This window comes from Barbus barbus (assembly GCF_936440315.1).
Source record: "Barbus barbus genome assembly, chromosome: 40".
Taxonomy (NCBI): Eukaryota; Metazoa; Chordata; class Actinopteri; order Cypriniformes; family Cyprinidae; genus Barbus; species Barbus barbus.
Window position 1 is genome coordinate 9,190,293 of NC_136718.1, and position 13,282 is coordinate 9,203,574.

Sequence of the window (13,282 nt, forward strand, 5' to 3'; positions counted from 1 at the left end):
GCTCTCTCCACCCTCAATACCACGACTGAGGTGCCCTTGAGCAAGGCACCGAACCCCCAACTGCTCCCCGGGCGCTGCAGCATAAAATAGCTGCCCACTGCTCCGGGTGTGTGTTCACGGTGTGTGTGTGTTCACTGCTGTGTGTGTGTGTGCACGTTGGATGGGTTAAATGCAGAGCACGAATTCCGAGTATGGGTCACCATACTTGGCTGAATGTCACTTCACTTCACGTCACTTCACTTCTTTAGTTGGATGTTCCAACAGTAGCATCTTGTTAATGTTTTTTTTTTTTTGCCTGCTTCAGTGTTTTCTCTGCTTTCTATGCATTAGTTAAAGTGAGCAGCACAGCCACCTGTCTCCTCAGAATATCTCTCAACTCAGAGAGAGAGAGAGGGAGAGAGAGAGGTGTGGAAATTGAGAGGGTTTAGTGGAAGTCCCCCCATCATAAAGTCAGGATGAGCATCTATAAGCAGCTCCAGACCGCTGATGAAATCATGCAAACTAACACAAAGGACATGATCTGCACCAAATCGTGAGTACAACACACGTCTTTACTCAGCATGCTTCTGTATATATTTTACTTGAAATGCTTTACAAAAAATATCAAATTAAAATCTGCTGCTGCTGCTGTTGGGTTGTTGTTTTTGGGTCAGAGATTATGTGTGTGGCCTTTGGTAGCCGTATAGTAAATGCCTCTCAATTCTTCTATAAAAAGTTTAAATGAGAGAGTTTGGCTGTGGTTGTATGACAGTAAACACTGGTCTTCAAGCCTGGGATACTATACTGCCCAATTGGTGTTGGCAGAAGTTAATGTCTGCTTTATATTTAGATGAGTTATGTTGCTTTATATATAGTGTGTGCTTTATTGGTCTATAGCACTGGTTGTCAGACTTCAGGTCATGTACCTTTTTTTTATCTAATTGATATTTCTTGAGATTTATTTTAAGTATTTTACATAATGACATACTTTGATAGATATATTTCAGTAGTTGAGGTAAAATATGCTGCCATTACACTCACATAAGTCTCTTGACTGCTCTTCATTGTTTTAACACAGACATATCACAATAATTATAGAATTATAAGTTTAGAATGAATTAATTAGTATATATTATAAATTACATATACTATATATACTGCTGTAAATCCTACTTAAAATCAGAAATTGCAAATAATGCAAGAAAAAATCTATATCAATTTAAAATAAGTTCTATATTTTTCATAGCATATTGTACATTTCCAAAAATCCACTTGTACCACAGTCAATATTAATAATATATTTAGTAAACTTTAAAAAATTCTGTGGTTGGTTGTACCTTGGTACAGTGATGGTAACAGGTGTAATTAAAATGGTACTATGATTTATAATCTGGTACTGAGTACCATATTCATACAATGCTATTATCATGGTACTTTTTCACATGTGTCAGTAAAGTTACAGTGAGTTTGACTGTGGGAATATTCCCGCATGTTGCCCTCCAAAGTTTTGTGTGACATGAGTGACAGACAGATAGTGGCATGATATATTTTCAGGTCATGGTTCAGATCCTGCTGTAAACTCCCACAGCAGCGGGTGTTGAGATCTAAATGTGGTACAGGCTTATCTGACCCTTGGTGAGCCAAATGTGTCAGGATAGAAGAGTTGTGCTTCCACCTCTGACGGACGTGTATGGTTGTCTAAGAATACACAACACAGATTTAGTCTTTTGTATATGCTCCATTACATCAGCAGCCACTGAATTATTACATTTGCAAAGATTTATGACTCTACTTTTTGCATCATATGTGTGTGAATATGCCTGAATGAATAGTCAGATATCACTTTAAAATGATAATATACGTATGTGTTGGGTTCTAATGCAGGTCTGATGTAATCGTGGACTCTAAGCTGAAAACACTTGGGAATTATAAACATCTTGAACCTGATTACACAGAGGAAAATGAAGATCCAAGAGATTACTGCTACGGTGAGTCTCTTTAAATCTGTAATTAAATTAAAGAGACTGAAGAGCCATGTAGTCAATAACGTCATTAATACAATACAGTGATTCTATAGAAAGCCTTTTTCTGGAGCCTCCAATTAACAATTCTTAAAAGTACCATTTTTTCCCATGGTGTAAAGACCATAAAGAACCTTTGTGCTGTAAAAAAGTGTCCATGGATGTTCTTCATGGAACCGCAGATGCCAATTAAGAACCATTATTTTTATAGATGTATACAGCTCATTGACTTATCTCCTTCTATAGGTGGGTATCACCCAGTCCAGGTGGGAGATGTGTTTAATAAGAGATACAAGGTTCTGTCAAAGCTGGGTTGGGGTTATTTCTCTACTGTATGGCTCTGCATTGACCTCAGGTACTGACACTTTGTGTCCTATTTGTTGCTTTGTGTGTATTGAAGTGTGTGTGTGTTTAAAAGTCCTCAAGTGTTTGTGTTTGTGGGTTTGCAGGTCAGGCAGGCATGTGGCAGTGAAGGTGTTGAAGAGCGGAGCTGGATTCACTCAGGCTGGCCAAGATGAACTGACATTACTGCGATGTGTGAGTGTCTCTCGCTCACTCTCTCTCTCTCTCTCTCTCTGGTTCTTTGTCTCTATTCCACTGTATGTTTTACATCTCAAAACCTTTTCCCTCTCTCCAGGCCAGTGGTCCCACAGCCCGCAACCCTCTTAAAGGACGTATAGTGCAGTTACTGGATGAGTTTAAGATAGCTGGTATGAACGGCATTCGTATCCTTTCATAATATCATGTATGTGAAATGAAGCACTACAACAATAATAAACACTAGACAAATGTTATTCATCACATTTTCATTGTAAAATTATCACCACTTTATGATTGGATTCAGGGATGTTTTTACCTTTCAAAAAGTGTGTCTATATTTTGAAAACGTTTAAATGTATATCATATATAAATATATATGATATACACGCAATAAAGAGTTGCTTCATCATTAACAAACAATGGAAGGCATTTGCTAGATTTGTTTCCTACAATTAATTGTAGTTAAATATTCACTTCTTCCAGCGTTTTTTTTTTGTTTGTTTGTTTGTTTGTTTGTTTGTTTGTTTAAACTAGTGCTGTCAAACGATCAATCGCAATTAATTGCATCCAAACTAAAAGTTTTTATTTACATAATATGTGTGTGTACTGTGTATATTTATTATGTATATATAAATACACACATATGCATGTATATATTTCAGAAAAATGTTACGTTCATATATTAAATATATTTATATGTGATATAATTTATATAAATATATACATGTAAATACATGTAAATATTTTCACAACATATGCTGAATGTGTGTGTCTTTATATATATGTATGTATATATATATATATATATATATACATACATAATAAATATACACAGTGCACACACATATATTATGTAAACAAATTTTTTTTATTTTGGATGCGATTAATCAGGATATTAATCGATTAATCGTTTGACAGTACTAGTTTAAAATAAAATATCTTGTTACTTTTGCAAACGATCCAGTGCCTGAGTGAACTGTACTATTGAATCCTATTAGAACTGAATCATGAACAGTCTCAGATCTTTTTGCAAACCAGTTTGACCGAGTTATTTGCAAATCTGGCATTACTAGTGATTCTGAATCTAAACTGCAACACACTGGCTTGATTGCTGAAATATAAGAAGAAAATCAGTCATAAAAGTCAGTATATGGTCAACTGTATTCACATGTAATTATTTGATTGGGTGTTGTTTAATTTTTGATTAAATCGGTGTGTTTGAATGAATCAGTTGAGTGAATGACTTGAATGACTCATTAAGTCAGTCATATGCTGCCACCTACTGGTGTAATGGTGTACCTGAGAGTCAAAAAAATCTCAACACACACTAATATGGATTTTATGTGACCTTTGTTTGCAGAATTTCAGGCAAACTTTGTAGGCAAGAAAGATATATTCATTGTGAGTACAGCAGTATGGCCATGTATGAAGTCCGGTTAATAAAGAAGTCACTTTCAAACTAAGCAGTTTGACCTCCCTCATATGATATTTCTGATCATGCATTAAAACTCCTGGATTTTGACAGTGAAATTTCATAGATAAATGATAAATGTGACCACATCTGGAACCCTACAGTGAAAAGTCCTGTACTGGAACTGTTATATAAAATTAATTTCAAGATCTGTTCTGTGGGAAGGTTGGGGTATACTTTTATATAATTTTAGTCTTTTATATAATACAGCAATACATGTCAAGACTTGGTTCTTGACCACTATGTAGATATTTGTCTGGTGTTGGAGCTGCTGGGGCCGGACTTGCGCTGCTGGCAGGTGTGTTTTGGTAATCCAGGCCTTTCTCTCACCTGTGTCAAACACGTCATCACTCAGGTCAGAAACTTCTAATGTGTGTGTATAATGTAATGTAGACCTACAAGACCACTGAAATCAGCACAAGACCTGAAAAACGGTATCTGTCTCAGGTGCTTGAAGGTCTGGAGTATCTTCACAAACACTGCAAGATCATTCACACAGACATCAAGCCTGAGAACATCCTGCTGTGTCTCACACCGCAGTCTTCATCTCATCCTCCAGGGATCGCAATACAAACTTACCCTTCAACCATTAAAACCACCACACTCCAGGATCCCGGTAAGAAAATAGTTAAATGTGAATGAAGTAAATCATTACATTGAATCACTGTAATAAATGTGGCATTGAGTCATCATCTACTACTTTTATGCAGAAGCAGCTGGAAAACCTGGAAACTTGGATAATATCACGGTGAAGATTGCAGACCTTGGCAGCTCATGTTGGGTGGTGCGACACATTCAGTGAATTCATATAATGCCTTCCTCAAAGTCAAAGAATGAGCAGCCTGGTCTTGTGTAGGCATATGAATCAGTGACATTACTTGATGTTTATAACTGATTGGATTGCTTAATCTTCTTTTCTTGTTGTTATAGTACAAACACTTTTGTCAGGAGATCCAGACCAGACAGTATCGCTCTCTGGAGGTTCTCCTAGGTTCTGAATATGGTCCTCCAGCTGACATCTGGAGTGTGGCCTGCTTGGTGAGTCTACAACTGTTTAGCACATGATTGGATTACTTAATTGTAAGCAGGCGTTGATCTTGTTGTTTGTAGTTTTAAGCCACATTTAGTGACAAAATTCTTAAAGGGGTCATATGAATTTGCTAAAAAGAAAATGATTTTGTGTATTTGGTGAAATGCAATGTGTTTACGTGGTTTGTGGTTCAAAAAACATTATTTTCCACATACTGTGCATTATCGTTGCTCCTCTATGCCCCGCCTTTCTGAAACACGTAGATTTTTATAAAGCACATCTTTCTGAGAAGCGAGGCGTGCTCTTGGCCAGCTATCGAGTGTACTGTGACTGGCCGAATACCTCAAGCGTGAGACGGAAATATTACGCCCCTCACCGTATTGTGATGGCCTTTCCCGGCGAGACGAGACTAAAACAATAAAACCCATTACAAACGAGGCATTTGTTGCATCCAGTGGGGACATAATTACTGATTATAATGACTTATACTGTCTTTTTACGCGCCGCATTGCATCGCACCGCATAAACATTACCATGTCTGCATTTGTGATCGGAGAAACGACAAGCAAACAACAAACAACAAGCACTACTCTACACAGCTCAAAACTCGTGTTTGAATAGTCAGTAGCAGAAACATACTTACAGGCTGTGAGTCAGAAGCGCCAGACTGTCCTTACAAAGTTGGAATTGCCCCACTTTATAGAAACAGCCTTTGTGCAAGCCAGCATTGTAGGCTACTCTCCCAGGTTCAGGAAATAGTCCTCCGTAAAATGCGCTGCACACACTCTAATATTTGGGTTGAACTGTTCTGGAACAGTGTTGTAAATAAAACTAGATTTCTAGTTGTGTCCTCTTTTGGAAGCCCAAACAAAGTACTTTCTCTTTCACATCGAAACACAGCGTCTCCAGGACATGGCACCGGCGGCAGCAACAATACTACAGCGAGAATAAAAATCACACGCCTTTTCTTTGCGTAAACATTTGGGCGGTGTTTTGCAAATCTCCCCACACCGTGACGTAAACATGTGTGGGGGCGTGTTTAAACAAGGCATTTTAGGAGGGCGTGGTCCAGTCTTAACTTTTATAAAGAATATCAAGAATATTGGTTTTGAGACTTTAGTCTTTGCAACTTCAGGGATCGTATCTATGCATGAACAGCTTGTAATACTCCAAAGAGAAAGGAAAACTTGATATCGCATCATATGACCCCTTTAATTGCTCTCAAATATTTGATTCAGTTTTGCTATATTAGAATGATTGAACATAAAAACTATATTTTATTATACAATTATATTAATATCAATCTATGTGTATTGTATGTGTATAATTAATTTCTTTCAGAGCTGGGTAGATTACTTACAAATTGCAGTCTGTTACTGGTTACAGATTACATGATGAAAACAAGTTAGTAACGTAATCTAAAGTACTCATTTCAGGTAAAGTAATCTGACTACTTTTTAGATTACGTTTAGATTACTTTTTTCCAAAGTTGTTTTAAATTTACAATTAAATAAACCATATTGATATAAAAAAAACTAAGAGAAAGAAAATATATATATATATATATATTTTATATCAACAACATAAAATTGGATATGATGAAGACAGTGTTTCACAGCTATTATCACCAGTGTTTAGTAACTTGCATAATTATTTGCTTCATACATGGTCTAATTGCTTGAGAGGTGCTTTTTTCACCCAAATTTGTTTCATACATGGTTTATTTACACATTTGTGAATATAGTCAAAGCTAAATGGTATATGACACAGCAGGATTTTTAGAAATTAATAAAAAAAAAAAAATAAGAATTAGGGAGATGAAAAAATATGAATAATTTACTAACCATGTAATCTTGTAATCCATTAAAAAGTAACTGTAATCTGATATGAGCATTTTAAAATGTAATATACTCTAATTACAAGTACTAATTTTTTTTGTTAATCTGATTGCATAATCCAGATGACATGTAATCAGTTACTACCCAACACTGTTTATTCTTATCTGTATTATTTTTCAACAGGCATTTGAGCTTATTACTGGTGATTCCTTATTTGAACCAAAAGCAGGGCCGAATTTCTCCTTAGAGGAAGGTAAACAATTTAATAGCCATCATCAGTCCTTTTATTAGAGAATATAATTTTAGATTTGTGGGATTGACCATTTCTATTATTTTTAGACCACCTGGCTCATATTATTGAGCTCCTGGGTAAGATCCCAGTGTCAGTGGCTCTGTCTGGGAAATATTCCTATGAGTATTTCAACCGCAAGGGTGAGTACAATACTAGATTAGTCTTTCCTAATTCATCTTGGTGTGGCAACAGGTTACAGTAAATTCATCATTTAACCCAAGAATGATTTTATGTTTATTACAGAAATAAAATGAATATGTTATTCTCCAGCAGAAGTGTTACAGCAGTCTCTGTACTACTATTATTTTGCACAGGTGACCTGCAGCGAATAGCCGTCCTCCGTCCATGGGGGCTGTATGAAGTGCTGGTAGAGAAATATCACTTTCTCCTGAGAGAGGCATCACTTTTCTCTGATTTCCTGTTACAGATGTTGGACTTCCTGCCAGAGCGGAGGGCAACAGCAGCCCAGTGTCTCAAACATCCCTGGCTAAAGCTGTAACCCTCTCTGGCTTTTGAATAGGTTTCTGTTCGTGTCTGTTTTGTGTGTGTTGAATGAAAAGGCCATGCTTCCAAAGTATTTTTCCAAATAGGACTTAGTGAAAATCTATATAAGTGAAAATTGTGTCTTCATTTACTCACTCTCATGTCGTCATGTTACAAATCTGTATGATTTACTTTCCTTTGTTGAAAAACAAAAATATATTTTGCTAAATGTCTCTGTATTAGGAGTCAATGGGGTCCAATGTTGTTTGGAGCCAACATTCTTCAAAATATCTTTGTTTGTGTTCCAGAGTAGAAAGAAAGGCATGCAGGTAACATGAGGGCAAGTAAATGTTGAGTGAACTATCCCTTTAAACAAGGATGGCTGGGTCTGTAACATAGATATGTACATAGCAAAGCTTGCGCAGCAAATGCATTTAAAGCTTTGGAATGTGTTTAATCGTCTGGTGCATACATTCCACTCTTAAATAAGGCCTGTAGTGTTTCTATGCATAGATCAGAGACTAAAAGCTATGATGATCATATGACCGATCAGTTCTCCTGACTTGAGTAACATTGGTGCTCTGAGATGTAAGTAGTGTGTTCTGAGTTTAGATATGTTAAACAAACCAATTGTTTTTTAATCAATGTGTAAAGAATGAACCTGCAATGAGTGCTATGTCTTTAGATAAATAAATACTATGTCCATTTGTTAAGGTGAATCTTAACGTCTGTTATAATAATGTACACTTGTGGGGTTTTTTTCCTTGCCCATCTGCATAACATTTTCAGATTGAAATTAAACCTATATAATTTATTAAAGTAATAATATACAAAGAAAACTACAAATAAAGCAATAGATCTTAATAACAAATTACAAAAACAGACAAAAGTGCTAAGAAAATCTGGTTAATAAAAATGTAGATTTCTAGAATACTTGATTCTGATTGGTCAATCACGGCATTCAGCAGTCAAATATTTTCTGATATCCTACTGGCACTACTTTCACGTCTCTTGTCACAATGGAAGCTTTAACATAATGCACAGGTAAGATTATAAAATAATTTCAACCTCCGCCTCTCTCAATAGATAGATAGACAGAGAACGACCGATAGATAGACAGGTAGAATGACAGAAACACAGATAGAGTTTGACGAATTTTCACAAATGAAGACAGATTCATAACTCTTTGCTGGTGGAGTTTCCTACGTCCTCCTCTGAGCTGAGTCTGGTCTCTTCTTCATTGTCTTTGTCCTCCTCATTGGCAGCAAGCTCTTTTGCTGAGCCGATTTCTAGCCCCTCCACCTTTCTCTGATTCTGTTCCTTTTCCAACCATCTGTAGTTGAAATAGTTCATGATGAAGAGGAAGATACCTCCAGCCAGCATCATCATGCCACAAGCAAAGTACATGTATTTATAGTCCATGAAGATGTCAACCAGCAAACCTGAGGATAAAAATCTGTGAATGAACATTATAACACAGAGAGATATGACAGTAAGGATCTCATTGTTGGACTTACCAGAGATGGGTGGCCCCAGCAGGACAGGCCCACACTCTATAATGGTAGCAAGCCCAACCGCACTGGAGAACCGCTGGGCTCCCACCAAATCCATGAGCGTCTCAAACAGAAGAGCACAAACCATCCCAAAAGCCAGGCCAAAAAACACTGCATACACCACCAGGCCACTGTAACCTGGTAAGAGCGGACACATCATATGGCACAGGCCATTATATGTCACAGCAAAGCTGAAGAAATACTGGATCTTGGGTCTGATCCATCTGGTGTTGGCGACCAAACCCGCTCCTGGACGTGCAAACATATCTACTAGAGCGAATATGGAGAGCAGGAATGCTGCGGAGTACTCATCTATCCCCTGATGCTTGGCATATGGTGCCAGGAAGACAACTGGAGCAAAAAATCCAAAAAACATGAGCACATTCCCTACAAGATAGATCAGGAAGCCTCTGTGCTTGAAGAGGGAGACATCAATGAATTGGTTGACAATTGCAGCACAGCCTGACTGCTTGGACTTGTTTTGTCCAGCTGTCTGAGGTGTGACGTCCAGTTTTCCTGCATTGTTCTCATCAGTGGTTTTGCTCACTGGCAGTTTTGTTTTTATCTTGATGGGTCTCATAAGGGATCCTGCCACGCAGCAGTTGAGGACCACTCCTCCGAGGATGAGAAAGCTTCCTCGCCATCCAAAATGGTCAAAGAGAAACTGGTTGAGGGGAGCCAGGGTGGACAGGAAGACCGGGCTACCTGCCATTGCCAGGCCATTTGCTATTGGCCTTTTCACAAGGAAGTATTTACCGATTATGGTAAGAGCTGGTTGCAGGTTAAAAGCTAAGCCAAAGCCTGTAAAACAAAAGCATTTTTATGTGAATTTTCATTGAGTTAACATTTGACAAAGTACAAATAAATTCTCTACTTGAGAAGTACAGATGTCCTGATAACATATTATGTTATGTTACTGCTTATCCCCAGGGCATCCAAGATGTAGGTGACTTTGGTAAGCAGATAAACATCAAATTTTCATTTTTGGGTGAACTATCCCTTTAACCAGCAGTTGGGTAGAATAAATAACCCAGCATTGTAACTTTAAGGATTTGACATACTCCATAAAGCTCAAAATACCTATACTATAATCATTTCTGAAGGATCATGTGACACTGAAGACTGGAGTAATGATTTCAAAGTTTTGATCCAAGTGCTGAGAATTGTTTTACTCCCAATTGACTCATTTTGAGTCAAACAAGACAGATTCAGTGATTCGTTAACTTGCTTCAATTGCTTTAAGTGATTACTGAATTAGTGAGTGCTGCTATTGAAACAGACATATTCACAAATAAATCACAGAATGTGATCTGTGACAAGAATTCATTCAAAATCTCTATTAGGTCTCAGATCAGTTAAAAGATCAAACAGAAAGATTTGACCTTGAGGTTGTAATCTTTGATCACACACATGTAGGGGAGGAACCCGAGTACACTGTACTGACCAATCACAGTCCAGCATGATTTTTATTAGCATCATCACCAGCAGGAAAATGTATATAAATGTTGGAATATGTACCTCCAATGACTCCCACGCATAAATACAAATGCAAAATGGTGGTGCCAAAAGAAGCCGTTACCATAGCAACCCCAACCGTTAGCCCACCAACTATCACCACTGGACGGCTCCCATAGCGGTTCACCAAAATACTGCTCACAGGTCCTGTAAGGTGAGACAGAAAGATGATGCAATGCTCGTATTATTTGTCATGAACCCAAAAGTAATACTTAAACCTTGACTTGTAATGTAACCTTGGTCTGCATGTGACTATGCAAAATGAGTCTAAAAATATCACAGCTCTTGCTCATTGTGCAACCATAGGGACAAAGTAATCTTTGAGTTGGGCTCCTCCTGTTATTTGGTTACTTCTAGCACACATTGAACTGCTCTGCCTGATTGTGGGAGTACCAAGAATGCCAAGCAATAGTGCAGCTTTTCAAAAATGACGTACATATATATATTTTCAGGCAGAACTGAGTAATATGCTTTCTAACCTCCTGCATACATGGTAGCCAGCATGATGGAGGAGACCCAGGCTATCTCACTGTAGGAGATGGAGAAATACTCCTGGATTTCTTTGAAGTAGATGGTAAGGGATTTGGGGAAGGCGTAAGAGAAACCGATGGAGATGAAGGATCCAAACACCACTGTCCAGCCCCAGCCTCCATCTGGAGGGGTGTAGCCCAGGTTTGTGGTAGCTGATGGGGGCATGTTTGCTTTAGTTCCTCTCTAAAATAAAAAACAAAGTATGATCTCATCAGTATTTTTCATTAAAAGAACAGAACACTTGTCTACATTCCCTCAGAAATCCTTCTGAAACTTTCTAGTTGATTGATAAATCTTTGTACACATTTATTTATTGATATCTACATTTCCACAAACTAAAAACTTTCTAGGAAAACTATAAATGTCGGCAAAGTATAAGAGACAGGATAAGTGAGCTTACCTCTCTACATCAGTTGAGAGACAGCTGGCAAAGCTTCCAGATGGCTACATGTTCTTCATGTCCTGTTATCTCTTTTTTCTTCTTCTTATCAGGTCTCTTTTTTTTTGTAGAGCTCCATATCATGTGAAATGCTGTGCCCTTTTTTCAAGAGCGAGAGAGCGAAAGTGTGGTTATATTTCTAAAATGAAATACATTTATGAATAGCATTTTATATACTTTTACACAGTCACACACAATTTAAAGTTGAGCTCAATTTAAAAATAAATAAATAATAGCAAATTATTAAATTGTAGCTTATATTAATCGTAGGATTTGCAGACCAGTGTTGTTTTAGCATTATTTTTTTAATATTTAATATTAGTCATTTTATGTGCTATTGTCATTTTCATTAGTTTTTATTTGTATTTCAGTTCTAGCTTTGTTTTAGTAAATAAGAACTTTATTTATTTAAATTAGTTGGCAATATAACATTTATAATTTTCAATTGTTTTTTAAAGTTTTTCATATATTTATGTTTCATTTCATGTCATTTCTTATTTTATTTGTTTATATATTTTTATATAGATGAAATTATTTTGACTTGAGTTTTAGTAATTCCAGTAATTTAACTTAAATTTATTGATGCCATTCAGTTGCCAAAGCAACACTTATTTACCTTTTTTTTAGTTTATGTTATACATTCTAATATTCATGTTTTATTTTATTTAAACTTTTTTTAAATGGCAAAAAAAAAGTTTTGTAAACAATAACACCACTGTTGCAGACAGATTTTCTCTTGATAAGCTTTCACCTATAGCAGGTATGAGAATTCATCGTTGTGTTATTTCATATCCTAATGGTGATTTCAGTCGATTCCCTGTCTCTCCAGTAGATCTCAGTGTTGTGTTAATATCACAGACCAGGCGGCGCTGTTTGCGGCCTAGTGGAATTTTTGCTATAAAGGCCTAAACCAACACATTACTACTAATATATCTAATATAGAGTCGCCTTAAAATGTAGCAATGTTTTCATGCAGTTTGGAGAATTTTACTTTAGCAGCACCAATATTGTTATGAATCTATGACATTTGTCTAGCTCTTCTACTCTATTTTTCATGATATATGCTTTTTCTAAAAACTTGTTTTCATTGAATATGATCCTTTTTTTTTCTTAGTGCTTCAGGTTTTAGTTAATGTAATCTGTTTTGTTACTTCACTCATTATATAATGTCCAAGTGTATTTAATTTGGATTTGCACTGATTATTGACATAAAAGTAGCATAGTACATAGATTTTTCTCATTTTAGGTGGAATATCACATCTGCTTTACATATTGCTCAAGAATCGGTTGCAGTTCAAGCACAGGAAGTCATGGTGGCTGCACTATTTTTTGCTTAGGGCTCATTTTCACTAAAGGAGTGTCTCCTATTTCTCAACTGGCTCCGTTGGGGGGAGGGATTAAACAAAGGCCTACGGCTCCACACGGATTTGTGACAAACAAAAGAGCTTTAATGCGAAATCCCAGCAAATTTCCACCACATCCACAGCTAAGCGACGTTTTGCTGCCATTTTGCAGGGGCTCTGCGCAAAGCAAGCAGGTTTTTTGAGCGAGTGAGGCCTAGTTCTCTCTCTCCCTCTCCTCTGTGCTCTT

At 36.9% G+C, this 13,282-nt stretch overlaps 3 protein-coding genes across 6 annotated transcripts in view; 2 read left to right on the forward strand and 1 right to left on the reverse strand.

Moving 5' to 3' along the window:
- On the forward strand, positions 1-8,583 carry LOC306859957 (SRSF protein kinase 3-like). 3 transcript variants are annotated; one of them, XM_079401387.1, is made up of 13 exons: positions 1-106; positions 331-532; positions 1,864-1,967; positions 2,247-2,355; positions 2,450-2,537; positions 2,638-2,725; positions 4,260-4,366; positions 4,459-4,627; positions 4,722-4,795; positions 4,942-5,049; positions 7,063-7,132; positions 7,219-7,311; positions 7,486-8,583. In XM_079401387.1, the coding sequence occupies exons 2-13, from the start codon at positions 456-458 to the stop codon at positions 7,668-7,670; spliced, it is 1,272 nt and encodes a 423-aa protein (XP_079257513.1). In that variant the 5' UTR covers positions 1-106; positions 331-455; the 3' UTR covers positions 7,671-8,583. The 3 variants fall into 3 exon arrangements, with proteins under 3 accessions (XP_079257513.1, XP_079257515.1, XP_079257514.1); XM_079401389.1 differs by lacking the exon at positions 1-106 and having other exon boundaries at positions 111-532; positions 4,722-4,759; XM_079401388.1 differs by lacking the exon at positions 1-106 and having other exon boundaries at positions 111-532; positions 4,260-4,309; positions 4,405-4,627.
- LOC306859956 (monocarboxylate transporter 2-like) lies at positions 8,451-11,721 on the reverse strand. 2 transcript variants are annotated; one of them, XM_079401385.1, is made up of 5 exons: positions 11,654-11,721; positions 11,202-11,436; positions 10,726-10,869; positions 9,172-10,008; positions 8,451-9,096 (listed from the first exon to the last, which is right to left on the reverse strand). In XM_079401385.1, exons 2-5 carry the CDS (start codon positions 11,416-11,418, stop codon positions 8,831-8,833), a joined length of 1,464 nt encoding a protein of 487 aa, XP_079257511.1. In that variant the 5' UTR covers positions 11,419-11,436; positions 11,654-11,721; the 3' UTR covers positions 8,451-8,830. The 2 variants fall into 2 exon arrangements, with proteins under 2 accessions (XP_079257511.1, XP_079257512.1); XM_079401386.1 differs by having other exon boundaries at positions 8,699-9,096; positions 10,787-10,869; positions 11,213-11,436.
- Positions 11,270-13,282, forward strand: part of LOC306859954 (MYND-type zinc finger-containing chromatin reader ZMYND8-like) — a 23,050-nt gene continuing 21,037 nt past the window's right edge. The window contains exon 1 of the mRNA XM_079401379.1: positions 11,270-11,394. The gene's annotated coding sequence lies outside the window, so the exon portion shown is untranslated. The remainder of the gene's footprint in view (positions 11,395-13,282) is intronic.

Bases quoted from the DNA above. Each gene is read 5' to 3' on its own strand.
- LOC306859957 (XM_079401387.1), top strand. From the start codon at position 456: ATGAGCATCTATAAGCAGCTCCAGACCGCTGATGAAATCATGCAAACT. The intron at 2,726-4,259 runs GTATCCTTTCAT...ACCACTATGTAG, and splicing joins AGCTGGTATGAACGGCATTC to ATATTTGTCTGGTGTTGGAG. The intron at 4,796-4,941 runs GTGCGACACATT...TTGTTGTTATAG, and splicing joins TTGGCAGCTCATGTTGGGTG to TACAAACACTTTTGTCAGGA.
- LOC306859956 (XM_079401385.1), bottom strand. From the start codon at position 11,418: ATGCCCCCATCAGCTACCACAAACCTGGGCTACACCCCTCCAGATGGA. The intron at 10,870-11,201 runs GTTAGAAAGCAT...CTCACCTTACAG, and splicing joins GGCTACCATGTATGCAGGAG to GACCTGTGAGCAGTATTTTG. The intron at 9,097-9,171 runs GTAAGTCCAACA...TTTTATCCTCAG, and splicing joins GCTGGGGCCACCCATCTCTG to GTTTGCTGGTTGACATCTTC.